The sequence below is a fragment of the Manis javanica genome, chromosome 2, assembly GCF_040802235.1.
Source record: "Manis javanica isolate MJ-LG chromosome 2, MJ_LKY, whole genome shotgun sequence".
Taxonomy (NCBI): domain Eukaryota; kingdom Metazoa; phylum Chordata; class Mammalia; order Pholidota; family Manidae; genus Manis; species Manis javanica.
In genome coordinates, this window is record NC_133157.1 from 179,945,415 (window position 1) to 179,973,402 (window position 27,988).

The 27,988-nt window shown below is 37.0% G+C and overlaps 1 protein-coding gene and 1 pseudogene across 5 annotated transcripts; both read left to right on the plus strand.

The window, feature by feature from the left end:
- Positions 1 to 710: 710 nt before the first annotated feature.
- On the plus strand, positions 711 to 26,972 carry NDUFAF6 (NADH:ubiquinone oxidoreductase complex assembly factor 6). Of its 5 annotated transcripts, none has more exons than XM_036995607.2 (10): positions 712 to 937; positions 5,983 to 6,082; positions 10,630 to 10,752; positions 14,744 to 14,800; positions 18,311 to 18,413; positions 19,427 to 19,560; positions 20,227 to 20,328; positions 23,806 to 23,862; positions 23,991 to 24,053; positions 26,823 to 26,972. In XM_036995607.2, exons 1-10 carry the CDS (start codon positions 741 to 743, stop codon positions 26,949 to 26,951), a joined length of 1,065 nt encoding a protein of 354 aa, XP_036851502.2. In that variant the 5' UTR covers positions 712 to 740; the 3' UTR covers positions 26,952 to 26,972. The 5 variants fall into 5 exon arrangements, with proteins under 5 accessions (XP_036851503.2, XP_036851502.2, XP_036851504.1 ...); XM_036995610.2 differs by having other exon boundaries at positions 798 to 937; positions 5,983 to 6,086; XM_036995608.2 differs by lacking the exon at positions 14,744 to 14,800 and having other exon boundaries at positions 711 to 937.
- LOC118967872 (large ribosomal subunit protein eL42-like) lies at positions 945 to 5,976 on the plus strand (annotated as a pseudogene).
- Positions 26,973 to 27,988: the final 1,016 nt, after the last annotated feature.

The following is a 27,988-nucleotide window of genomic DNA, read 5'->3' on the forward strand; positions in this document are numbered from 1 at the left end:
CAGGAGGGACTGAGGTCCCTGAGAGGACGGACAGAGGCAGTCTCAGGGAGTAAAACCAAAGCAGGGTGAGGAGGCCAGAGTTCTCAGGTCCTCACAACAAGGTACTCTCTGTTGGTTTAAGGAGAAACATTAAGCTGGAGTCACACGTGCAAATAGCTAATGTGGAGGCTGGAAAGTAGAGACCAGGTCATGGAGGGGCCTTATCCAAAGCAAGTAGATTGTCAAGCACGGAAGGGTCCTGATCAGATACACATTTTAGATAGAACCGGTCTGGCTACTGCATGAACAGTCTGGGCAAATCTGGACGCAGGAGCTGTCACCGGAATCCAGATGTAGGCGGCTGATGGCTTGGACCAGGTCAGGTCGAGGCAACTAGACCCAACTCTAATATTTGAGAGACTGAGAGTAAGAGGAGGCTCACATACCACGTGAATAAATATTTTAAAGTTGTAAATCAAGCTAGTAAGCTATCAAACAAAATAGTATCTATCCTTCTATCTTGATAAATACATGTTCAGAAGGATCTGGAAGGGAGGGGGAGAGCTCCGGCGGGATCGGCCTGACTTAGGCGGGGCTTTTCTGGAACCAACCAGGTACTAGCGGCAGCGGCGGCCCGGAACGAGAGGCCCACAGCGACCCCTGGCTCCTCTCCGAGCCCCCGCGGCTGCCGTTCCCCGGCGGAGGAGGGGCGGGCGGACCGCGCGAGGCGGGCGGGGTCGGAGGGCGCGCGCGTCGGTGTCATGGCCGCCTCCGTCCTCCGCTCGGCCTGCGGCTCGCGGCTGCTCGGCATCCCCGGCCTTGGCCGCCGCCGGCCGCCCCGGGGCCTGTGGGCGCGCGCGCGGTGGCTCCCGGGGCCCGCGCGGTCCGGGCGGAGCGTGGCCGCGGCTAGCGGGCGAGATGCCTCGGGCACCGACCGCTACTGCCTGGAGCTGCTGCGGTGAGCAAGCCCGGCCTGCCTGGGCGGGAAGCCGGAGAGCGGCCCGAAGGGGCCGGGGGAGCGCGGCGGGACTCGGGGCCGGCAGGGCGGACGCACCGGCGCCTTCCTCGCGTACCGCGGCGCGTGCGGCCGGGAGGGAGGGGACCGAAGCAGCAGGAACCTTCACAGCGGTCACAGAACTGCAGCAAAGTTCTTCCGTCTGTCACCTTGCCTGACCTTGCATTTTTACCTAATTAGACGTTTTGCATGCGTAAATTTTTTAAAATTTAAAGGCGGCCAATAATTAATTTAAATTAAAACAGTAACTCACTTGGAGTTCTAACTTTATGTGAGACCGTGTATAAAGTAATTTACCAGAAATTTACTTGCTCTGCATTACTGGTTGTGAAGGACAAATGCAGACCATAGAGTTACGAAGACTAAAGCATTTTGAAGTGCCTGGCACAAAGCAAGAGCACAGTAAATACAATATAAGCCATTTTAATTCACTTAATAGAGGAGGAAATGGAGGTTTAGAGAGATTAGGGAATTTACCTGAGGTTCATAGAATAGCCCCATTCAGTCAGGGTAACTACTGGAAAGGGCCGACACTTAGGAGTTGCGGTCATTCATTCGTGGAGTTTGGTGGATCGGGTCACCCAGCACATCTGGGCAGGGCCCTGCCTTGGAATCCTGGCTTGACTTGAGAGACCGATGGCTCCCCACCCCATACCCCACCTCACCCTGCACTGTCCCCGTGGCCCTCCGCCTTTGATTCCTAACAGTAGCAAAAAGGCTCAAAGTACCTGGTCTCAAGGACTTATGAGAAGTGCTAGAATCATTAAACTACCTTGGATTTGATTGGGTTAGTAAATACAATTTTTTTGAATTCCATTTCAGCAAAATATAGCAAAATAAAACAAAATTCTCATGCATTTCAGTGTTTTGTATTGTTTTTAATCACTTTTTAAAATAACGTTCTTCCCCACCTTATTTGTTGCATCCGTGGAAATCAGGGCATTAAGAATTATAAAAGCCAAAACTGCTAAAATGTTACTCATTTTTATATATTTTAGTTAACATTTTTCATTATAAAAAATTCAAATTACCGAAGTGTATACCACCCACAGCCACTTGTCCAGTGCAGTTTTTCTTTGACACCAGTGATGTCATCACTTTCCTACCCAGAAGTGAATAATCACTCTTACTGATCTCATATATTCTTCCACTAATAGTCTGTGGCTGTCACATCACAGCCTTTCTCAAATACATATTTACAAATGGTTAGCTAATCTGTCCATGTTGGCAATTTGAGTGGAATGGAGGCCATTGACTCTAGCGATTTTTTATTTAAAAACCTGGATTTTGCAGGTAGACTTGGAGTTTATTAATCCTAGTTTTGTTAACTTGCAAAAGTTACTAACGTTAATATTCAGCTATATACCTCATTTGTAACTTTCTACTCCTTTACAGCTTGCCTATGAAGCTTAAACGTAATGGTGTATAGAAAAATGCTGGCACGTAACAAATGCTCAATAAGTAGTTGTAAAATAAAAGCGAAACTTGAAAGATTAGAACTTCTAGCGTTTAACTGTCCATTAATCTTTGCAAGATTTGGCTTCTGAAACTATTTCTTCAGGGTTGTTTTGAACATGTACCTTTTGCAAGCCTCCAAATATCAGAAAAGATATCAGGCCATTACTTGAGCTTAGCTAGTCAGGGCTCTCTTAGAAGTCTAAGGTTCTGGGAAAATCTGAAACTTAATTTACATAGGCTTCTTGGGGTTTGGTTTTTTAGTGTTTTAATCAAGAGGTGCTACTAGTGATGTCTGGGAGTGCACTTGTTCTCCAGCCTCACTGGTGAACTGTTGGGGATGAACTAGGTTTGGAGATGCAGGGAAATCAGAACAAGAACAAAGTCAACATAGCAAAATTTTATTATATTCTGTGACAGACAGAGTGGGCCTAACGTTAGACAGACAAGCTGGTTACTGTGAGTTTTTTTAGTGGGGTTTTTGGCAGGGTAGAGAACTTCTTGATTGATGGTCTTTGGCCTTGAGGTCTTGATCTGATTGGAGGATTGAAGACATGGGCTGCGCTCTGACATTTTTCATCTGGAGAGTGCTAGTACTCTTGAGGCTTTTTCTGTGGGGAGTGTTTGTGCCCTTCAAGTCACTCCTGGTCCCCTTTGGCTTCATTGAATGAACTCTGAGTTATCTCTGGCTCTCTGGCTTTATCTGATTAACTCCGGTTCTTGGTGGGACCCACCCTGTTTTCATCCCACTCATGTCTGTCTTTCTGCCTAACAGAACCACTTCCTTTGTGCCTCGATGGCAGAGGTCTGTGGAACTAGCACAGCAGTCTTAACGGCAGATATGCTTATTTCTCATATGCCAGTCTAGTCATGTTAGGCTGAAATCTGTGCCTATATTCAGTGTCCAGCATGATGTCTGGCATATATAGTAGGTACTGAATGAATGTTCAAATGAATGAATGAATAAATGAAATGTTATTGGTCTTGCTGCTGTATAAAGCCATCATAGTGTGGCGTTTCTCACTATTTGGAACAGTTCTCAGGTAACTTGTACCTTGGTTAGCAACATAGGATATCCTTGTATACCATATTGATACTTATAACAATAATCCTGAGTGATGAAATGGTTGAATAATTGGTATGTCTTACTTGATGTAAAGAAATGGGTAATATTGTTAAGAAAGATTTCCAACCAAAATTTAAAAATTAATTTATTATTTTAATTATTTTTCCTTAACAGGGAAAAACCCGTAGCTATGTAGAAAATCTTATCTTCCAAAGGTTGCTGCTATTCTGCTATATATTTATTCATTTCATTTTTCATTTCCATGTAAGAAACTTGAAATACTTCACATATTGGTTATTTTTAGGAGATGTGAAACAGTTACATTATCAAGCCTCATTTTGCAAATTAGGAAATAGATGTGGCTGTTATCAATTCTGTCAATAACTAGTTGAATGATAGTAATTAAGATTGTAGTTTTGATTCCTATTTAGTGTTTTCTCACTGTTTAATATTAACTTCCAAGTGTGTTAAATACCTTTGAAGTTCGGAGACTTTTAATAGTAAAATAAAAATATAAAATATATGTATTTAAAGGTATAAAATACAGCTCTTTCTTTCTGAACTGATAATAATGCTCTTGAAAACATGATTAGCCTTCCTAAAAGCTACCAGACTTTCTGTAGGAAGTATAGTAAGCACCAGCCCCACAAAGTGACACAGTACAGAAAGGGCAAGATTCTCTTCAAAAGTGTTACAACAGGAGACAGAGTGACTGTGGCGGGCAGACGAAGCTGATTTTCCAGAAACAGCCTAAAACTACGACGACGATTGTGCTGAGGCATGAATGTGTTGAGCCCAACTGCAGATCTCAGAAGAATGCTGGCTGCTTAGAGATGCAAGCATTTTGACTGGGAGGAAATAAGAGAAAGGGCGAGTAGTCCAGTTCTGAGCTTCATATTTTGTTTTATTATGAGGACAATAAAATCTTGAGGTTATGTCACTTCAAAAAAAAAGCTTAAGACATAGAGAGCTGTTTTCACCTCTACTGTTTGATTGTAGCTGAAACAGTTTATGGTAAGATTTTTTAGGAGAGCTGTCCTGTGATAGGATTGCTATTGATGATCTCCTTTCCCACATATTGTTCAAGTGGAAGTTGGGGAGTGAAGGGCATGGCTCGGCAGGGTTTAAGTTATCTGTTAGGCACATAACAAAATGTGAAACAGTTGGGAAGTGGGAGTAGTCTGAACTTCAGTTCTTAAATCCATGGAATGAGGTTGGATCCATTTTATATTGAATACTGTTTTATAGGAAATAATGTTATTATGAGATTCCAGTGTATTACAATGAAAGTAGCCTTTGCTGATAGGCAGTCTGTTAAGTACTTTATACTTAAGTCATTCTCGAATGTATGTAGTGAGGACTTTATTTTTTTTAACTCTTTATTTTGAAGTAATTTCAAATTTACATAAAAATTAACAGGCAGTGCACAGAGCTCCAATATACTCTTCCAAATTTCCCTCATTGTTAACATTCTGAACCATTTGAAAATAAGATGTAGACATGGTGCCCTATTACTCCCCTTAATATTTTGGTGTGTATTTGTTAATACACAAGGTTCCTCTCCCATATGACTGTGGTACAACCATCAAAATCAGGATATTAAGATTGATCAGATATTACCACCTAATCTACAGGCTCTGATTTTGCTTATTATTCTGTCTTTAGTACATCTGGGATCATGTGCGCCATTAGTTGTCATATCTCTTTTGTCTTAGCCGTCTGGGAACAGTTTCTCCTTACTGTTTATGGGTTTGATAAATTTTGAAGAAAACAGGCAAGTTATAGAATCTCTGTCAATTTGGGTTTATTTAATGTTCCTTCGTGATTTGTACATTTTTGGCAGGAATATTAGAAGTGATTCTCTGCTTTTTTCAGTATTGTGTCATGAAGCACATGATGTTGATTTATCCTGATTCTGTGGTGTGAACATTTTATTACATGAGAAGATGTCTTTGAGATTTCTCTCTTGTAAATTTGATTTTAAGAATGTCAGTTAATAAGATGTAATTTGTGAGGAGATACTTCAATACTCTAAATATCTTGTTTCTGTCAAACTTCTGCCTGTTTACCAGTTTAAGACATTGATAATTTTTGCCTGAATCAGTTATTACTGCTATAGTTACCAAGTGATGATTTAAAAAGTTCCATTATATCTTCTAGATTTATCAGTTGGCATTGTACTGGTTGTCATGTTTTTCCTTCTCTTCCCATTTATGTATTCATTAATTTACATTGTTATGGGCTTAAGGCGCCCTGTTACAATCTGTCACTATTTTTTGGATGCTCACATGGCCCTGACTTAGCCAGTGAGAACTTTGTCAAGCCAATTTCTTTTTCTTTTGAAAGATAAGAAATTTCAGGCCTGTTCTGAATTAAAGCCTCATTTTTAATTAAATACGGTTAGTATTTTTGTGTGTGCAGTTTGAAAAGTGAAAAGTAACTATCTTTTTTTGCCTGTTTGTTATAGGAAACGAGATTATGAAGGCTATTTATGTTCTCTGCTGTTCCCTACAGAATCCAGAAGCTCTGCTTTTGCGCTGAGGGCCTTTAATGTGGAACTGGCACAGGCTGGTATTAAAATATCTTTAAAAATTATTTGCAAAGATTTTGGCAAAATGTGTTTAATGATGAACAATAAAGAAATATAGTTGTAATTTATATGTTAGATGTGTTGAAGGTCTGCTGGCAATTTCTCCTGCTGTTTAGGCTTAACAATTCAATCCCCACCCCACCCCAAAAAAATGCTAGCTAATGAACTTAATGTTTCTGGAAATACCATTCTGGAATTTTAGTTGTTTTTCTAAGAATATTATGAAACTATGCAATTAACATTGTACATTTGTCTATTAATTGAATAGGTTAATCACAGTATTACTGCTTATAGCAGTTTTGAAGCACTTTTTAAATTGAGGTTTTTAGTTTAATGTTAAATGGGGAATGGAGGCAATTATAGTGAACTCAGACCTTAGGTCATGCTAAATCACTTTTGTCTAAAGAATTACAGAGGCAGGAAAGACCCTTCCTTTTCTGAAAATGGAAAGACCAAGTACTGCTACAACACAAATTGAAATGCAGGATGGATATAAGGGAGGTAAAAGTGGAGTGGCCTTGACCTTCTCAGTAAATGAAATGAAGAGGTCAGTCATCATGAGTGAGGGAGCAGGGAGGTGTGAAGCTTGAAGCGAGTGGCAAGTGCTGGCAAGTCTATTCTGGTCACCGTGATAGGAAGCAAACTAGAATGCATAAAAGGATGTAAGGATAGCACTGGGGCACAATTGAGGTTAGATACTATAAATCTGGAGAGTCCAATAGGCTGGCATTTTTCCTTGGTGTATTTTTATGTTTTTTTTACCTTTTTCATGTATGAACTATACCTTAGCATTTAAGTCAATCACAGTTTAGCAATAGAGTCCCTGTTGTGATCTTTAATTATAACTTTAAAATGATTGAAATTCCATTTTTAATAAGTAAACCCCCTAGGGTTCCCCTGAATTCTCTGTCGCTTTGTAGGATTATCTTGCTGCTGTTTTGCCTACAGTCTTTTTTGTTCATTCATTCAGCAAATACTGATTGTCTAAAATGTGCTAGGCACTGTTTTAAGTCTCAGGGTATTGCACTAAATGAAACATACAGAAACCCTACATTCAGGGAACAAACAAGTACTGTTTAATATGTTAGATGGAAACAAACACTTTGGAGAAAAATTAAGGGGAATGGAGAAGGCTGGGTATAGCAGGGATTCCTATTTTATGTAGAAGGTGGCATTTGAGCAAAGATATGAAGGAGGCAAGGGAGTGAGATATGTGGATGAGGAGTGTTCTGGATGGAAGCAACAGCAAGTGCAAAGGCTTTGAGGTGCAAGTGTGTGTGGCCAGTGTGGTACAGCAGAGGGGGGAGGGAGAGCAAGGGAAGAGATTATGTTAGAGGTACCTGGGCCAGAAAAGTAAGGTCTTAGAGACCATTGCAATCACTTTGACTTGTACTCTGAAATGAGAAACCACTGGGAGTTCTGAGCAGAAAAGGACGTAATCTCTTGGTTTTAGTCAGCATGTCTTCTTACTGCTTTAAGAACAGACTATGTGCCACCAGGATCTAAGCACTAAATATGCTAAGAGACTCACCCAGCACCAAGACCATTGAAAAAACAGAATTTTTCTTAGGAAATAATTTCACACAAAGAAGTAAGAATACCCATATTCCCTCTTGTTAATATTTTGCCTTTTTTGCTTTATCATTTTGTCTATTTATTTTTTCTTTTATGAATGACTTTAGAGTAACTTGACAACACCATGGACTTTATCCCTATAAAACTTGAATGTATATTTCAAAAGATAAAAAGTATTCTCCTCTATAACTACAGTACGATCATCAATTTTGAGTAAATTTGACATTGATATAATACTTTTATTTTATCTACCATCTGGTTTCCAGTTTTGTCAAATGACCCAGTAATGTCCTTTGTTGTATTTTTCCCTCTTTGTACAGAATCCAGTTTAGGATCATGTATTGCATTTAGTTTTCATGTCTCTTTAGCATCCTTTAATCTAGAACATCTGCACAGCCTGTCTTTTATGACACTCACATTTTTAAAACAATGCTGCTCCTTTTTAAAAATAGAATGTTCCTCATTTGGAGTTTTATTTTTTTGTCATGACTATATAGGCATTTGTACCCTAATATTACCTAAGTGATGTGTGTTCTTTACAGAGAATCACAGGGAAACATGAAATGTCCATCTGCCTTTTATTGGTGATACTAATTTTAGTCACCAGGGAAGATGTTAGTATTTTTTTCCTTGCTAAATGTGAGTAGACATTTTGAGACCTCATCAAAATTTACCTCCTAGGTGGCCAACAGGGGGTACTAACTCAACATCACTAACATCAGGGAAATGCAAATCAGCATCACAATGAGCGACCACCTCACACCTGTTAGAATGACTGTTACCAAAAAGATAAGAAATAAAAGTACTGGCAAGGATGTGGAGAAAAGGGAAGCCTTATGCACTGTTGGTAGGAATGTAAGTTGGTGCAGTCACTACAAAAACAGTATGGAGAGTCCTTAAAAAGCTAAAGTAGAACTACCTTATGATCCAGCAATTCTACTTCCAGGTATTTATCTGAAGGAAATGAAAACACTAACTTGAAGGACATCTGCATCCTTTGTCCATTGCAGCATTGTTTACAATAGCCAAGATAGGAAAACAGCCTAGTGCCCACAGATGGATGAATGGATAGAGAAATATATACATATATATATTTATAAATATAACACATAGTTTGTTTTATACATATTTATAAATATATATAAAAACATATACATACACAATGGAATATTACTCAGCTATAAAAAAGGAGGAAGTCTTGCCATTTGTGACAGCATGGATGGGCCACAAGGCATTATGCTAAGTGAAATAAGTCAGAGAGAGACAAATATTGTATGATCTCATTTCTTTGTGGAAACTAAAGAATAAATTCCCTAAACTCATAGATACAGAGAACAGATCAGCGATGGCCAGTGGTGGGAGGAAGGGGTTGGAAAATGGGTGAAAGTGGTTGCAAAGTACAAACTTTCAGTTATAAAATAAATAGGTCATGGGGATGTAATGTATAGCATTGTGACAGTAGGTAATAATACTGCATTGTATATTTGAAAGTTGCTAAAAGAGTAGATCTTGAAGTTTCTTATAATAAGAAAAAAGATTTGTGACTGTGGTGATGGATGTTACCTAGACTTATTGTGATCATTTTGTTGTATATACATAGATCAAACCATTATGTTGTGCAATAGAAACCAATATAATGTTCTACGTTAGTTATATCTCAGTTAAAAAAAACTTACCTCCTAGATTAAGTGTACATTGGTGATTCTTGCCTGAATCTTGCAAGGCCATTCTTAATCAGTTGTGAATGAGGGAGATAGTTTAATAATCTTTTAAAAATAGTCTCCTAAAACTCATGAATGAGTGAGCTTATTTAAATGTACATACAGTGAAATTCCTTTTTCTGGTTTACAGTTCTATAGGTTTTTGAAACAGGCATAGAATCATGTATTCACCATTTTAGTTGTGATACGTAACAATCCCATCCACCCCCAAAATTCCCTCATGTGCCCCTTTGCAGTCAGCCCTTCCCCTCATCCACAGTCTTTTGCTTATCCTCCTGGTTCCCTTATCAGAGCTGTGAATATATGGAGCATGGGATAAACTACTGCTGTTACTTGTTGTGAGGATTGTAATCAGATAATCTCTGGGGCAATACCTAGGACAGGGCCTGGTACTTGTAGATGTTTGATAAGTGTTAATCCCTTCCCTGTTTCCTCTAAAAAGCCCCTGGTTCTATTTCCTAGGTTTATCTTCAGACATAAAAGTATTTTTTCCATCACTAATCTAGTGAGGATTGTTTTCCTTCTCTTCCATTTATTTTTATTATGGGAAATTTCAAACATACACAGAATTAGGGAGAGTAGAATAATGAACCTTCATAAGCCCGTTAACCAGCTCCAACTGTTACTAACTCAAAAAGCCAATCATGGTTTTTCATCTCTATCCCCACCCATCCCATCCCCACCTCCAGGTTATTTTGAAGTAAGTCTCAGATAAATTTCTCTATCTGTAAATATTTCAGTACATATCATGAAAAGACAACTCAGTTAAAAAAATAACCACATAGTTATATATTAAAAATTTAACAGTAGTTTTATAATATCATGAAATATCCAGTGTTCATATTTTCCCAATTGTCTCTGTTCAAATTAGGATTCAAATAAGGTCCAGATGTTGCAACTGGTTGATCTCTTAAATTTCTCTTAATCTAAATGTTCCCCCCTGACTCTTTGTTTTATTCTTGCAGTTTATTTCTAGAAGAATATTTTCTATTTTTCCAGACTTGATTGCAGACTTTGTAAAAATGTTTGAATAAGCACCAAATAATTTGCAACTTTTACTCAGGAAACTCATAATTACAACAATTTAACTGATATATAACTTCAAGGAAAAATTTTTAAAAATCTATTGAATTAAATTAGTTTGAATTATGTGATTATGCAGGCACCAATAATTGGTCTTGAAACTGTCAACAGTGCAGTTAATAAAGTTTTTAAGCCTTGTTTACAGGTTAAGGACTCGGTCTCTGAGAAAACAATTGGACTGATGCGAATGCAGTTTTGGAAAAAAACTGTGGATGATATATACTGTGACAGTCCACCACCTCAGCCTGTGGCCATTGAACTGTGGAAGGTAAAAAAAAAGTGCTTTTAATTTGCAAGAATGTTATTTGAGCATACCTTTGATATACACAATTTGGGTAGTGATGATGAAGACTCTGTCCTGAAAATATTCATAGGTTTGTGTAATGTTCACATTTATATTAGTTTTGACAGAGGAATTTAAAATTATTTGCTAATAATTTGCACAGACCTTTCGTGTATTTCCTTGTTAAAGGAAAGAAGAGGAATCTAGTCTCTTTATGTTATAAATTATTTATTTTCCACATATTTGGATGCAGAATTTAAGCCTTACATATTTTGAAGCAATGGCAGGTTAATTTCTCTGCTGTCTGCCCAGCAGCTCCTTATTCCAGTGCTCTGGTCATACGCCAGGCTGGAGAAAACGGGTGCTGATCTTTTGTGATGGGAGACTTGCTCCCACGATTGTCTAGACACAACATCCACACTAAATTACCTTGTCTAATTTGATAGAATTGCCTATTTCTTGGTGAGTTTTAGGTTTTAGAGGCTGGAAACTTATGGGCTACAGTATTATTTGTCTAGCTAGATGTATGTAGTAAGGAGTTTCACATTAAGGCAGGGCTGTGGAGCCCTCATTCATAGAGCCACGCAGAGTTTAGAAATACACTAAACTATGACTGGAGAAAGTCAATAAGGTGCCTTTCGTCACTGCTCTGTCTCCCCACTGTGATATGAGTGCCGGAAGACAGTTTCTGTGACAGGAGCCACTGACAGACCTGACCTCTTCTCAGGTCTGCACACCAGCAGAGGCAGGCCCCCGACTGACTTCACAGAGCCCCAGTAAGGATGGAAAACCAGGCCCCTCCACGGGGACTGAGAAGAAAAAGTGGATGGGAAGCTGTGAGTATTAGATTAGTTGTTACCTCTGTTCTTCTCACGGTAGGAACCTCAAACCTATGTGACTTCAGTTGAGAGAAAAGTTTGTGTAAAATCCAGAAACTCTTTCTGTTTATTATTTTACACAGAAACTTCACTGTAGCAGAAGTTTAAGCTAAGACTTAAATCGAAGATTCCAGCCTTTGTCAGGAAATGTCATGGAAGATCAGAGATTCTTTAACACAAATTAATAATGTCTTCTCTTAAAAAGACCAAAAGCCATATCTGAATTACAGAATGTTTATGTGTTTGCCAGTTTGTCTAATTTTAATAGCTGCTTATATTCTGATGATTAATGTTGGCCAGTTTTCTGATATGACCAGAAGGTTAATATGAACATTTGAAAGAAGCAGGTAGTGTTCAGAGCAGTTGTCCTCATTGTATGTTCCCTGTCTCTCAGCATTTGGCTAGGGCATGCACTTATTTATACCACAGCCCAGTAATACTCTCCGTTGGTTCTTTGAAGAATGTCAGGTTCTGCAAAAGATTAAATAGGGAAACACTGAGTGGCAGTGTTGTCCAGAGAGCACTTTTCTGTCACACTATTTCATTGCTGTCTTTAGGGTATAAAATAGTTGCATATCTACAATTTCTTATACATTTATATGGACATCTCTATTTCTTTGTATATTAGTATTAGTTGCAGGTTGAATTTATGTTTGTAGCCAGCGTTTTTATTCTGTTTGGCTTCTATTTACACGGTTGATGATATTTTATTTAGCGGATTTTCAATTTCTTATAAATACTTTTTGCCGTAATCTCTGATTTCCTTCAGTCAAGCAGAAGAACTATGTTTTGTGGTCAAGGAACTGCAGCTGTATAGTTTCAGCCTTGAGTAAATAGTAGTCTGATTTTTTAGTGCTTAATTATTTATTGAGCCAGGATTGGTCCTTGATGGTGTGGTTACAAACATGCCCAACCACTCGGATGCGAACAAAAGTAAAACAAAATCAGTACTCTTGAATGAGTGAGGAATCCCAAGCTGCCTCCTGAGACTGGAAAGAGGCCTGTAGGGAGTCCTGCTGAGCAATAGAAGTAGTGCTGAGAGCACTACTCCGGAACCAAGGTGCAGCCCTTTTAGCTTCTGTTAGGTTTCTGCCTGGCAAAGTGGGCTCTGCCTGCTCTCCGCACTTCCACCCTTTGTCACCTCAGTGTGTACTGATGAGCACGCTAGCCTTTACATTTTAGTATCAATGACATCTCAGAGTCTTAGTTGAAGTATAGAATATTCCTAAGACTTTATGTTTTACTACCATATTTATTAATTGTGAAAATATATGTAGTGTTGACTTGGCAAGAAAATGTTTAAACTTATTTGGAAATAATTTCAAACTTTGAGAAAGGTCACATAATTTAAAATAGTACAAAGAACACAAAAGTACAAAGAATACCGTTTGTCCAGATTCACCTGTTATTAACCATTTATCCCATTTGTTAGTCATCTGTGCATGTGCACTGTCTGTGTGCATGTATTGTCATACTCATAATTTTCTGAATCATTTGAGGGTAGGTTATATACATCATGGCACTTTATTCCTAAATACTTTAATATTTCCTAAGAATAGGGGTATTCTTTTATATAACCGTAACAGTCACTGGCTTTTGTAAATTTAGCTTGATAAAACACCTTCATCTGATTTTCCATTTATATTCCAATTTTGTCACTTGACTTAGTAACGTCCACTATATCCACTATAGTATTTTTCCCTCCAGTGTAGGATCCAGCCTAGGGTCAGGTATTTAGTGGTCATGTCTCCTTAGCCTACTTTAATCTGGAACATTTCTGTAGCTTCTCTTTGTCTTCTATGACATGGAAATTTTGAAGTGTTAGCCCCCCAACTTTTAATCTTTTTTCAAAAACAAATTCCTTGTTTTGGATTTGTCTGATGCTTTCAGACATCATGAGTAGATATGGTTTATGCATTCTTGGCCAGAATACTGCATGGGTGTTATGTTCTCAGTGTATCACATCTGGGGGTACACTTTGTCCATTTGTCATTCATTGGTATTGTTAATTTTCATCACCTAGTCAACATGTTGCCTGCTTTTTCCACTGTATAATTACAATTTCCCTTGCAATTAGTTAACTTTAAGACTACACGAATATCCTGTTCCTTATCAATTTCCGCTAAACTTAGCATTCACTGATGATTCTTGTCTAGTTCAGTCTTTACCATTATGATTACAAAATGATAATTCCCAATTCTAGTACTCTGTCCACATTACCAGTTGGCACTTGATAGTCTGCTGTATAAGCAAAAAACTCCTATATTTATTTGTTTACTAATTATTGGTCCATACTTCCTGAATTCTTTTTTTTTCAGTAGTAAATAATTCCTCATGAATTCTTGTTTTTATCTAGTAGTTAACAATTCATTCCTATACTTATTTTGATGTTCAAATTATCCCAGATTTGGACAGTTGGAGCCCCTTCAGACTTGCTCCTGTATCCTATGACATGTACCCCCATTATTTTGTGAGCAATTTCTAGTGTCTGGCATAGTAAATATTCCAGGATCATTTTGAATCTCCAGCTCTGGAATCACCCATTCTCTATAGTTCCTGTTTCCTTTGGAGGGAATGGTGTTAGAGATCAAAATCTGGTCACTAGGTATGCTCTATCTTACTAGAGTGTCTTTACTTGCCAAGATAACACTGTACTCTGAAGATTATTTTCTTTCTACTTTTAACTATTCTTTTCATTTATGGAGAAGTGCTTGTTTTCAATAAACAGAACCTTTAGGCTTTGGAAAAAAGTTTGAGTGTAGTAAGCATAGAGGTCAGGATGCATCATATAACAGTGAAGCTTGCTATTTAAATCTTGTTTTTGTTTTGAAAATGGAATTGTTAACTTGCTAATAGTATAAGAAAAAAAGAGAGAGTAGTGGAAATGTTTTGGATATATTATCTTTAGTTGGAAACGTTTTTAAATGTTTTCTAGGGACATCTTTTTCCCTGTTATTTCTTTAACACAGCTGTTTATCTGATGATGATTTATTATTAATATTCCATTACTTAGTTTTGTATTTGGTTTGTTTATTTTATTCAGATCTGCAGAAGTCATTCTAGTACTTTTTAAAAACTTGCAACACTTACTTTTTTAGGCTGTTAAAAGACATAATCTGACTAAAAGATGGCTTATGAAAATCATTGATGAAAGAGTAAGTTGAAATTGCTCAAGTCTTATGCTTTTTCTTTCTTTTTAATCCTTAAAGCTAATTCTTCAGGGGAGAAATGTTTTAATATGTGTGTATTTTGGAGGAAGGAAACTTTTAGAGAACTATGCCATTTTATCCATTCTCTATCACTGCCTGGAATGCATGTGCATACCTACACTCTCTCTTTTGTTTTTTTTTCCATGTGGAAATTTTCAGACTTATACAAAAGTAGAGAATATAATATGTATTCTGTAAAGTGTAGTATACTTTCATGTATCTGTCACCAGCTTTAATAGCTATTACACATGTACAATCTTGTTTCATCTGTATTCTGCCAACTCCCTTCACTAAATCCCATTGGATTATTGTAAAGTAAACCCTACACATGTCATTTGATCTGCAAATATATATGTATATTGAAAAGATAAAAACTTAAAAAATAACCACAATATGATTATCACACCTTTAATTACAGATAATCCCTTTATATCAAAACTTGAGTAGTCATACACATATGTACACTCAGTGCTTGCATCTCTGTCATCTTTGTCCAAATAGTAGGGGGAATAAAGAAAGTCTGGCAGTTTTATTCTAGTGAATTAAATCATCTACTAAGTTCTTAGAATCAAGTTCCAGTTCCAACCAACTGTATAAATTGCTCTGTGGCCTGGACCCACTTGTGTAATCTTTGTGACGCGTTGTTTGTTCAGTGTCCTCACCAGTCTGATACTTGTCACATAGTGTTGTCATGAAAATGTAGGTTTGCTTAGTTTGTTTGGGTATAGTCTATTAATAACTATAGACTATAGTAGTAATAATATAAGCCAAAATGAGAGATAATGACCTCAGTGTTTTAAAAAATTGCTCAGTTGACCTATTGAGTTAATTACCACTAAGAAAATCTATTTTTCAGGTGTCTGTTGGGCAAAAAATAGTAGAGAACTCAGGACAGAGATAACTTTTTTGTTTAATGGAAAATAACATTTCACATTTATAGGGAGGGATATTTATTTATTTGTTTATTTTTATTCTGAAAAGATTTTTATTTTAACATTAAGACATCACTTAAATAAGGATTTCAAATGTCTGATCACCTTCAGCATAAATTTTTTAAGTATGCTCTTACCAGATTAATAGAACTAGACTGCAAGTACCAGATTAATAGAATAGACTGTCAAAGAAACAATGAATTATCTGAATAAGAAGAAGGTGGTAGCAAGTGTAGGGAGGGATATTTAAAAGTAAAGGACTGGGACCAATCTCCATGCATTAATCTATAGATTAAATACAATCCCTATAAAAATTCCAGCTACCTATTTTGCAGAAATGGATAACCTGACCCTAAATTAATATGGAATTGCAAGGGACCCAGAATTGCCAATATAATCTTGAAAAAGAACAAAATTGGAGGACTTACATTTCCCGATTTTGAAACTTAGCTACAAACTTACAGTAATTGGCAGGGCATACACATATAGATCAATGGAATAGAATTGAGAGTCCAGAAATACACCCACATATTCATAGGCAGTTGATGTTTAACAAGGTATGAAGATAATTCCCTGGGGAAAGAATAACTTTTTCAACAAATAATGCTGGGACAACTGGATATCCACATGCAAAAGAATGATTTTGGACTCCTATCTCACATCATAATACAAAAACTAATTAAAAATGAATTAAAGACTTAAATGTAACAGTTAAAACTATAAAACTCTCTTGAGAGAAAACATAAGTGTAAATCTTTGTGACTTTAGGTGAGGCAGCGATTCCTTAGGTACAATGCTAAAAGCATAAGCAGTAAAAGAAAAAATAGGTAATTGGATTTCATCAAAATTACAAACTTAAAGAAAGTGAAAAATCAGTTCATGGAATCGAGGAAAATATTTGCAACAACATATTTGATAAAGGAACTAGTATCTAGACTATATAAAGAATTCATTCAACTCAACAATTAAAAGGCAACCCAATTTAAAAAATGGGCAAAGAATTTGAGTAAATATTTCTCCAAGGAAGATACACAAATGACTAATAAGCACCTAAAAACATAATCAACATCTTTTCATTAGGGAAATGCAAATCAAAATCACAGTGAACTACCACTTCACACCCATTAGGGCAGTTACAATAAAACAGACAAATAATAACAAGTGTTGAAGAGGTTGTGTAGAAATTATAAACCTTTATACAATGCTGACAGGAATGTAACATGGTGCAGTCCCTTTGGAAAAACAGTTTGGCAGTTCATTAGAAAGTTACACATAGTTACCATAGATCCAGAAATTTCACTCCTGTATTTATACTTAAGAGAAGTAAAAGCATATGTCCACATAAAACTTGTACACAGATGTTCATAGCAGCATTATTCATGATGTCCAAAAGTGGGAATGACTCAGTCAACCAGTGAATGAATAAACAATGTGATATATCCATACAATGGAATAGTATTAATCATTTCTTCCTTTAAGAAGAATGAGGTATTCCAACATGGATGAACCTTGAAAACATGCTAATTGGAAGGAACCAGACACAGAAAGCCAGATCCTGTATTATCATTGTCGAACAGATAAATCCATGGAGACCAGAAATAGATTAGTGGTTTTCCAGGGAATAAGGGGATGGAGAAAATGGGAAGTGACTGCTTAATGGATATGGGGTTTTTTTTAGAGGTGATGAAACATTCTGGAATTAGTAGTGATAGTTGCACAACTTGTGAATATAGTAAAAATCACTGAATTGTATATTTAAAGAGGGTAGATTTTATGAATTATGCCTCAATTAAAAAAATTTCAAGATCTGGACATATTTTTCCTAGGATCACTGCTGGAGCCATTTTCTCCTTATTTAAAAAAAAAAAAAAAGGAGGAAGAGATGTATTACCTTGGCAGTAAAGTCTTTTTAAATATATTATAAAAGTGGCTAGATGTTCTTACACTAAGATGTACAGATTTTTGTTAGAATATAGTGTTGACATAATCCTGTTACATTCTTAGAGGGGAGAGGGTGCCTGGTTATGATCTTTCTTATTCTAGGCACTTTTTCTTTATTTAAGAGCATGGACTTAACAGTCAAAATATGTGGGTTTGAGTCTTATCCCACTATTTATTAGCTATGAGACCTGGGGCATATTACTTAATGTGTCCATTACTCAGTTTCTTCATCTGCAAAAATGAAAAAGTACTAATTCCTTATCCTTTGAGGGGGGTTGTTAGAATTAAGAAAATGTCTGAAGAGGCTTCAGTTAGAGCTCAGTTATGTTGGTTTCTCATGATACCTTGGTTTTTGAAGGAGTTAAAAATTAAGCTGACCCCATGTCCATGGTGCTTTGTGCATTGAGATTGTTCCTGAGGTATTTTATTGAGGGATGATTTATAAATATTGAATGTATAGGTCTTTAATAATTTAATTTTAATCTTTATTGTTTACTAAAATTGTGTCTTTAGAGCAAAAAATATTGCCTTAATAAAATATTGACAATTCATCAAACTTCATTTGCATTTTGTTTGACTATAGGAAAAAAATTTGGATGACAGAGCATATTGTAATATCCAGGAACTAGAAAATTATGCTGAAAACACGCAGAGTTCTCTTCTTTATTTAACACTGGAAGTACTGGGTAAGTTTTTTTTTCTATTTTGTACTAATCTTTTTCAAGGAAAACAACTTTCAAACTTCATTCTGTCATAATTTGACATTTTAACACTGAAGCTTTTTCTTGAATCATCTATAAAGGAACAGCTTTTCTTTTTTAGCAGGAAGGGGAATATATATCTTTCTTTGGCATGCAGACTAATCAAAATACTCAGGCTCCCATAAAAGTACTTGAGCTACCTCATGGGAATGCTGTTAATAATAATCTGGTAATTGGCAGATGGTTTTACCTTTTAAGCAACTCCTACAATTTGGAAGGCCTATGGCCTGACTTTTCCTTCCTTGTCAATAATACTTGCCCATATAAAAAAAGAAAAAGAAAAAAAATAAAACTGTGTTTTTAAAAGTTTTTATGAGATTTAAAATTTTCCTTTTTTTTTTTTGTAAACTAAACTAACTTAGATGATTCTGTTCCTTATCTGACTTTATTCGGAGTTGTTGAGATCTTATTATAATGGGGAAATTATTTGGGCCAAGGACAGTTCCATCTCTTTTGAAGAATGTAATATATCTTCTCATCACCCTAAGAAATAACACAAGTCCCTTTTGAATTTCCTAGGCCTTTTCTGCCTTAATACTCGGGGACATGTTTGCCAACACAGTGGAAGGAGGGAGTGAAAAGCAGAATGTTTGTTAAGCATAAACTTAAAATGAGGTCATATGGAAATTGCATTGAGAAGAAGAAATGGAAGACTTGTAATGTGTTTTCAGGATAACTGATTAAAATTCCAAATGTGCTCTTGGTGTGCTGTAGTCTTAAGAAAACTCTTTTATTTGAAAATGGAGGTTCAGAAACCTGTAGTGAACAATCTGTGTGTTTATGCCCAGTTTTGCTCACATAAATCCTGTTTTTCAGATATTAAACACAGGGTAGACACCTGCTTTTACATGTTAAGGTGATTTCTCCAAAGTACTTCTATTAATTTGTTACGCATTTAAAGAGAAAAGAGCAGACCTGTTTACTTTCTAAAATTGTAGGTGTAAAGGACCTTCATGCAGATCATGTTGCAAGTCATGTTGGAAAAGCACAAGGCATTGTCACTTGCTTGAGAGCCACGCCCTATCATGGTAGCAGAAGGAGGGTGCTCCTTCCCATGGATGTTTGTGTGCTGGTAAGGCTGTTATTTGTTCCCTCTAATAATTTATTCAGGAATCTGGGGAGGAATGTTATCTCTTGATTCTTTGCTTAGTCTCTTTAAGTAACTTGTTTTGAATTGAATTCTTATTGCTTTTTGCTCCAGAGTTATCAAGTCAGAATTTTATCAGTCAGGCACTTCAGGTCTGTAGCGAAGCTTGGAGTGAGAAGGTCTGGAGAAGCTCCCTTGGTGTAGCTTCATGCTGATGCCTTGCTTCCTTCTAAGCAGTTACCATAATTATTCCTAGAGTTCACCTTCACCTGTTCTTATTTTAAAGGAGGAACTAACCCATTAAAAAACAATATTATATATGAGAACTTCTGTTTTCTGGTTGTTTGCTGAGATTCATTATTGTCTGTTCTTTTAAATTTCTTAAATGTTTATTTTTTGCTTCTATATTTTTGTTCTACCTACATCTTGTTGTATATATTTTTTCAGGAGTGTGTGTGTGTGTGTGTGTGTTTACACACACACATTTGTAAGTATACATACATTTTTTAAAACAAAATAGACATTGTCCTGTACATGTTGTTCTCATACCTGCTTTTCTCGAGCTGAGTTAGTTTTAAGATTTTAGATTCTTTTTAGCTTTTAGATTTTAAGCTTTTAGATTCCTAATTAAGTGTACATTGTCCTACACAGCATGGTGTTTCACAAGAGGATTTTCTACGGAAGAACCAAGATAAAAATGTGAGAGATGTGATCTATGATATTGCCAGCCAGGCACATGTGCATCTAAACCATGTAAGTAACCTCTTTTTGCAAAATTGTTTAGGAAATGATTATTTCTTGAAGTGGCTATTCCTAGAGCATGGTTATGGCCATCCTTCCTTGGCAATCTTTATTCCATCTGCATTGAAATGCTGGTGAATTTTTCTCAGGGATAATTGTAAACTTTAAAAAAATTCCTTTCTCCCTCTCAGCAGATGAATACACCCTTCACTGAGCAAATCAAGCCCCCGCTTCCTCACTGTGTCCCTAAATCTCAGGGGACAGGGTGTCCTGTCCTGCCAGGGCTGCCTGCCCAGCTTTCCCAGAACTGTGCATCCTCAGTAGTACAAAGCTGGTGTTTTCAGTCAGCCTCTCTGAAAACTTGCCCCTTTTATTTCCTGTCTGTTGCTACTGTCTTCTGAAGTTACAGGTGACTGGTGGGCCCGTCTGTGGCTTATTTTTCCTCCCCAGTTAAACTTCTTGAGTATGTGTTCTGCATTCATTGTCACCTCAGGCCCTCACTGCCCTGCATGGTTCATCTTGCTATAATTTGGCTTCCATCCTGCCTGCTCTAATAGTCATCACTAGTAAATAATAATATTATTGCCACATTAGGGGCATTTATAACTCCTATTTGTGTTAATTCTTTTTGCTTCTTGATACCATTGATTGTTTTTCTCCTTGAAACTTTCTAACATTTTCTTCCTTTGGTGCTCTGACTTGGCTTCTGAACTGGTTCTGGATTTTCCTGCCAATCATTAGCTGTTTCTTAAGAGTGAGTTTTTCATCTCTTCTCAAACTGTGGCTTGTCTTCTGTTACCATACCTCCTCTTTCTTGAAGCTTTGTCCTTCCTCTCAGTGTTGCTGCTCCTTCCTGATTCTCTTTGAATCATGCCTTTATTTCAGTGGCTCCTGAAGATTGGGTGGAAACTTTCTATTTCCTTAATTCCTATGATGCTATTTTTTTCCTGGTTCTTTTTATGAACCATTTTTTTAAGCTTCAGTGGATCTGAAAGACATGTCATTTACTTGCATACCTCAGGGCCTTTGTATTTGCTGTTTTTCTGATCAGAAGGCTTTCTCCCTCCCCTTCCCCCTTTCATGGCCCCACAGTTAGTGAGTTAACTAACTCACCAACTGGCCCCTTAACCAGAGGTTAACTGATCTTAACCTCTCTGTGCCTCAGTTTCCTCATCTGTAAGAAAGGATCATAACTCACTAACATGGCCCCTGAGTTAAGTTAAAGAAAGCAAAAAGATCTTTCCTAGCCACCATCTCTGAAATAACATCCTCCCTTTCCATCACCCTCAGTCCCTTTACCTGACTTCGTACTTTTCACTGCCTGACATGTTACAAGTTTTTTTGTTTAATGCCGCCCCAAAGAATATAAGTGACTTTGTTTGGTTTCTATGCTATATTCTTCAGCATCTAAAGTGCCTGTCTATTTTAGGCACCCAGTAAATATTTGTGAAATACTAAATAAGTAATGAGATTGTAAGCTTTTTGAGAGTAAAACTCTGTCTTAATCATCTTTTATTTCCTGAGGAATCTAGCACAGAACTACATAGAACTTTACAGGAAAAATTACTTAAAAGTAGCAGAGTTTTAGGTAAGATCTGAGAACACTACAGAATTGTAGAAGGAGAAAACCCCTGGACCTTTGTTAGAACCTGAATAGCCCCAGCTGATAACATTTAAGGCACTTAAGAAATACAAATTCTCAGACTGTGCCCCATGGAGACCAATACAGTAAACCTGGGGTAGGGCCAGCAATTAAAATATCCAAATGATTTTTAATAGCCAAGTTTGAAAACGATTGCTTTTTAGATTATGTGAAATAAGGTCCTGGAAAATGGGTTTGGAAGAGATGACTGAAGAAAAATTACAGAGTTTTGGTGGCTTTTGAGATGTAGTAGAAGATGGTAGATGAGAGTTCAAACTCTGGAACCAGAAGCCTGACTTTAAATCCTAGCTTTGCTGTTTACTAATCATGTGATCTTAACCTCTCTGTGCCTTAGTTTCCTCATCTGTAAGAAAGGATCATTTTAGTACCTAACTCAAAGTGTTGTGATTTGAACATATGAGTTGACTTTATATAAAGGATTTATAACAGTGCCTGGCATGTAGTAAGTAAATATAAGTTAGCTCCCATCATCATTGTCATCAAGTAAAGCAGTGACATTAGTGTTGCACCCTAGAAAACTCTGCCAGCAGTGTTTGGGATGAGAGAATTTGGGATTGGAAGACAGTGTCTGATTGTGGGGAGGGCAGATGCTTATCTACGTGTATGTATGTGTAAGTTTATATATGTATCAGCTAGATTTGATAACTAATTGGACTGTGTAAGATCAGGAAAAGAAAAGTTGAGTGCTGCACAGAGTTCAAGTGTAGATGGTGATGGGGCCATTCAGAGACTACAGTAAAAAGGCAATAGTATGCTAGGTGTTGATCAGTAGACTTTGGACTAGCTGTTGGACATCATTAAAGGCAAATGACTTAGAGGATATTTAGCAAGATGGGCTACTGAAGAATGGAGGATTGTGACTTTGAAAGGAGGTCAGAACTCTTGAGGTCCATCTCCATTTCTTAAATAGAAGAGGCAGGGCTATTTATTATGGAGGAAGAGAAGGAAAGAATGATCAACGGAGGGGGGGAACTGAAAGTCAGTGTCTTGGAAACCAAGGGAGGAGAACATTCTAAGAAAGGGAAATATTAAAGTTTTGTGAGCTGCAGAGAGATTGGAGAGAAAAGATGGGGATGGTGGTTCGCAATCTCAGTTGATCTTGAAGAGAGTAATTTTACTAGATGGTTGAGGGTAATACCAGAGTATAGTGGGCTAAGTGAGTCAGAAGTAGAGGTATTATCGGGCAATATAAACCAAGACCTGTAGACAAGAGTGGACTTGGCAAATGCAGGATGATGAGTGGATCAGGGCTTCATACACCAGAGGAGTTAGGTCATACATCTCAGGTTCAAGTCAAATTTGGAGTTCTTTGAATTCCAAGGGGAATAGCTGAGACTTCAAGTATCAGGGAGTTAAGTTAAAGAAAGCAAAAATAAAACGATGACTTGAGGACATTAATTTGGCTGGTTGGGTGAACTGAATTTAAGGTGGGGAAAAACAGATCAGTTAGGAGGGCCTTATATTCCTCTAACCATTAGATGATGATCATCTAAGCTAGGGAGGTGTTGGGACTTGCTAACACAAGGATTTCTTCCTTTACTCCTTACCACAGAGCTAGAGGCCCAAGTTGTAAGGTGTCATAAGGCAGCTGGAAAATGCCAAAGCTAAGACAGGATGGAATTCTTCATATAGTACTTTTTCCTGAGTCCTTTAGGCTGAGGAAATTAATCTTAATCAGCAGATGAGATCTATTTTCTTGCTGTTGAGGGAGCCCTAGCCGTGTTATTAAACTGCTGGTGTTGCTTTGTGTTCATTTTCAGAGGGAGAGTGTTTATTTCCAGAAATATTTATATTTCAAACCAGCTTCCTTTTGTCTTCCTTTTCAGGCTAGGTCCTTCCACAAAAGTGTTCCTGTGAAAGCGTTTCCTGCTTTTCTTCAGACAGTAAGTAAATTAACAGAGAACACTGTTTAATTAGTGAAGCAGATGTGTATGATCTCTTTTTCTGTTTTATTACATTCCGAGGGCAGTTCTTCAGTTTGGAGTCTTTGTTTTTGTTTTTGTTTTGTTAGTTACATACTGCTCCTGGTGATGGTCGTGACTGTTTCCCACCGTGTTCCTCAGTTTACTCACAGGTAAAATGTGAATCAGGAGAACAACCTCAGGATTGTTAGGCTACTTACAGCTATCTAAGTATTACTATTAGTCCATTAATTTTTTTCTCCACAGTGACCATATGGTAGCACTGGTCACCAAACAGTGGTTCACAAACCAGTGCATTGGAATGACCTGGAAAGCTTTAAAAAAAAGATTCCTGCGGTCTTCATAGTAAATAAGACTCTTGGGACTGAGAAGGGGTACATTCCTAGGAAAATCTGTGATTTTTTTTAAAGTTCCCCAGGTGACTCTGATAAGTAGCCAGGTTCAGGTTCAGCCAGTAGCTTCCAATTATTTAGCACCTATTTTAGGGACAGGCTCTGAGCTGTCATTTCCTACCTTATTCCTAATCACCTTGAGATATGGTTTGTTTAATTATATAGATAGAAACCGAGGTTCAAAGATTTGTGGTCTTGGAAAATTGCAAACTCCTGTATTTCCTAGAGTACAAAACATTTCTTTTGCCTTTTTCCCTAAAATTTATTTAAAGATTCATTTATCCCTTCACATCTTCTATCCTAGGTCTCAGATCTGAGTATTTGAAATTATTTTGTTTCTTTACTGGGTATACTTATTTTATATATGTACATATACATATATATAAAAATAACTTATTATTATTAAAGTAATATATTAATATCTTAGATGTTCACATAATATAGGAGGAGGCAAAGGAAATGAGAATCCTCTCACGATTCCATCCCTTCCTGAGATAATGTCTGTTCATCCTTCTTGACTTTTTATGTTCATATAGTCACTTATGTAATTTTTGTTTAAAAGGGGTGTCAGGCATCTCTATGTCAACAAATATTGTTCTTTATCACCATTTTTAATGGTTATTTAGTTATTTGGTCTTAGTTATTTGGTGATATGCCACCACCTGTTTAACTTACTAAGTTAAGCTCTATGAAGGCTAAGGGCTTTGTTTTGTTCACTTCTGTGAAAAAGGTTGTTCTCAACTCGGGTTGCCCATTAGAATCACTTCAGGAGCTTTAAAAAGAAAGAAAACCAAAACAGCGTTGGACCTCCCCCTTCCCCAAAGCAATTAAATCACAATAGTATGAGGTTGGATCCAGGCATTAACTGTTCCTTATAATTGGATATTATAAAACTATTTAAATGAACATAATAGAATTTTCAGAGATGGAAAGTTGATCATAATATATTAAGTGATAAAAAAGCAGTTAAAATGAACTTTTCCCTAATTAAAGAGAGAACATGTGAAAATATACTAAAACATCTTAAAACTTTTTAAATTCGCTTTTAAAATGTTTAATGTTTTATATCTACAAATAAACATGACATATCTATATCTCATATATGTATGCATGTATTATAAAGCATACCATAATGAACAGCCATGAACTCACCACTCAATCCAGGAACTAGAATGTCACCATTAAATTGTACTCGTGAGTTTTCCCCCTCTCATTCCCCTACCCTGCCTTCCTCCCCTAAGTAGCCATCTGAATTTTGTACTTATTATCTTGCTTTTATTCCAAAAAGTCTTTTCCCCATTTTATGAATTCCTAAACAATATGTTGCTTAGTTTTGATTTTAGCTTTATAAAAATAGGTCATTTTCTGTTTATGTCTAAGTTTTACACACACACTCCATGTTTATAAGATTTATCCGTAGTTATTACATCTAGCTATAGTACATTCATTTACTACAGCATTATATTTCAGTACTTAAACAGTTTATTTATTTATTTATTTTTTGGGTCCAAGAACTTCTGGGTTGTTTCCAGGTTTTTGCTAATAAAACAGAAGGCAGGTGAGCACACATTCAGTGCACTTACCTCCTGACGTACATACATAAAAGTTTAGGTATATTAAAATGTACCTACTGAATTTGTTGCACATACACTCATCTCTTCATAAATGTATAGAAAAAAAGTCTGGGAGAAAATACAATCCCTTTTATTTTCTTTTTGCTCATCTGCATGTATATTATACAGATTCCACAGCGTGATCTCTGTTGGATCACAGACTGAACTGCAGAACTCTAGGGGGCGCTCTGTACATGGGCTGAGAAGGGAATGATGCCTCAGAATTGTGCAGGGCAAAACTAGGTAGTATAATAAGTTTCTGAAATAGAAAAATTACAAATTAACAAAAATAACTGAAAACCATAAAATAAAGAGCACTGCCTACTGTCAGTGTTTTCCATCCTGCCCCCCATTCCACTGAAAGCTTTGTCAAGTTTTGTGTGATGGGATAAGCATGGGTGACATTTTTAGGGATTGTTCTTCCTGGTTACAAATCATTTCCTAGCAAGAGAATGGAGACCCATTAAACTTTTTCACAAAATAATTTTTTTAAACAACTTGAGCTCCCCATTGGCGCAGTGCATTTTCTTAGGCAGGGGGTGACTGTGGTAGGAATCATTTTCCTTGATTGAAGCGCCCCTTTGTGTTCTACAGAATCTAGTAATAAGAGCTGGCAAACAGTAATTCTCTAATCTTTTACTAGCACACTTTTAATTTTGACCAGCACGCTATAAATTGTGATCAGAATTGGCTTGATATTTCTAGTCCTAGCTCTATGATCCTGTTTTACTGACCTAATAGAAACTTCTTAAAAGATGTCTTTCTCTCTCCCTTTTAAGATTCTCATTTAAATTCTTAGTATGTAGAAGACCATCTCAGGGAAACTAAAATAGCCTTAATACTTACAAGTTTTCTTTAGTTTCGTAAGGCTTAATCGTTCGTTCTATGCGCTAGTGACCATTGTTCTCTTTTGCAGGTTGCCCTAGAAGACTATTTAAAGAAAATTCAGCAAGTGGATTTTGACATATTCCACCCATCTTTACAGCGGAAGAATACATTACTTCCATTATTTTTGTATATTCAGTCATGGAGAAAAAGATATTAAAATAATTTCATGGCACTGATATTTACTTTTCCTAGTTTTATAAGTGTTCTAGTTCAGGTTCTTGTTTATTTATAAACAACAGGAACTGACTTTGTTTACTTAAGGAGAAAATGAATTTATTGGATGGGTATGTGTAGCTCACAGAATTGATGAGAAGTTGCTGTGAGGTAAAGGTGCCAGGACACTGCCAGGATTCTGCCACAGCACCGCCACTGTCACCACCACCCAGATGGGGTCTGCCTTTAGTGCCATCCCAGTAAGTCCGCGCCCCAGGACGGAGCCCTGTTCTAGCTGTGCTTTGGCTGCAGGCGGTGCTTGAGCCACCAGAGGGCAGGGAGGAGCAGTGTCTCCCTTCTTCACCCGGGGCTCACGTAGTCCTGGTGTGCGTGCTGAGCAGCCAGCTCTCAAATGGCCAGTACAGCTGGGAAATGCGTTTATTTAGGGGTCACAAAGAGGGAAGTTAATATTCGAGGAGTGTCAGTCACTACATTGAGGATTTTATATCCCTAATATTCAGTCGTTACAACCCTGTGAAAATATATCCATGATGGTAAAATTACTGTTTTAAGGTAAAACAGCTGGCTGTCAAGAGGTAGAACTCATGTAACTTCAGGTCTGGCTGATTTGAAAATTTTTTTTTTTATTAACCCCATTGCTTTACTCTGTCATTCAGGATTATCATGATCATGAACAAAATTGTATTAACAAGATGTGTATTAATGTATATTAACAAAATTGTATTGAAAATTCATTAAGGGGTAACTACCTTTTTAAAAACTAGTATATTAGCCAAATTACCCAGTGGCTCTGTGCTGTATACTTTCATAAGTGTTCTCATTTAATCTTTAAAACTCCATCAAATAATGAATTTTTTCAGTAATTAAAAATTGTTACTATAACCTTATAATTGCAAAAAGCAAAATTGTTTGCACTGCTGGAAATTGGCAGATCTGGACTCTGAGTCTCTGACTCCCAAGACCAGGATCATGCCAGTTTCCTTTCCTTGCCTTTTCAGTGGTCTTGTCTCCTGCCCATTC

Bases quoted from the DNA above. Each gene is read 5' to 3' on its own strand.
- NDUFAF6 (XM_036995607.2), top strand. From the start codon at position 741: ATGGCCGCCTCCGTCCTCCGCTCGGCCTGCGGCTCGCGGCTGCTCGGC. The intron at 19,561-20,226 runs GTAAGGCTGTTA...TGTCCTACACAG, and splicing joins CCATGGATGTTTGTGTGCTG to CATGGTGTTTCACAAGAGGA. The intron at 20,329-23,805 runs GTAAGTAACCTC...CTTCCTTTTCAG, and splicing joins CACATGTGCATCTAAACCAT to GCTAGGTCCTTCCACAAAAG.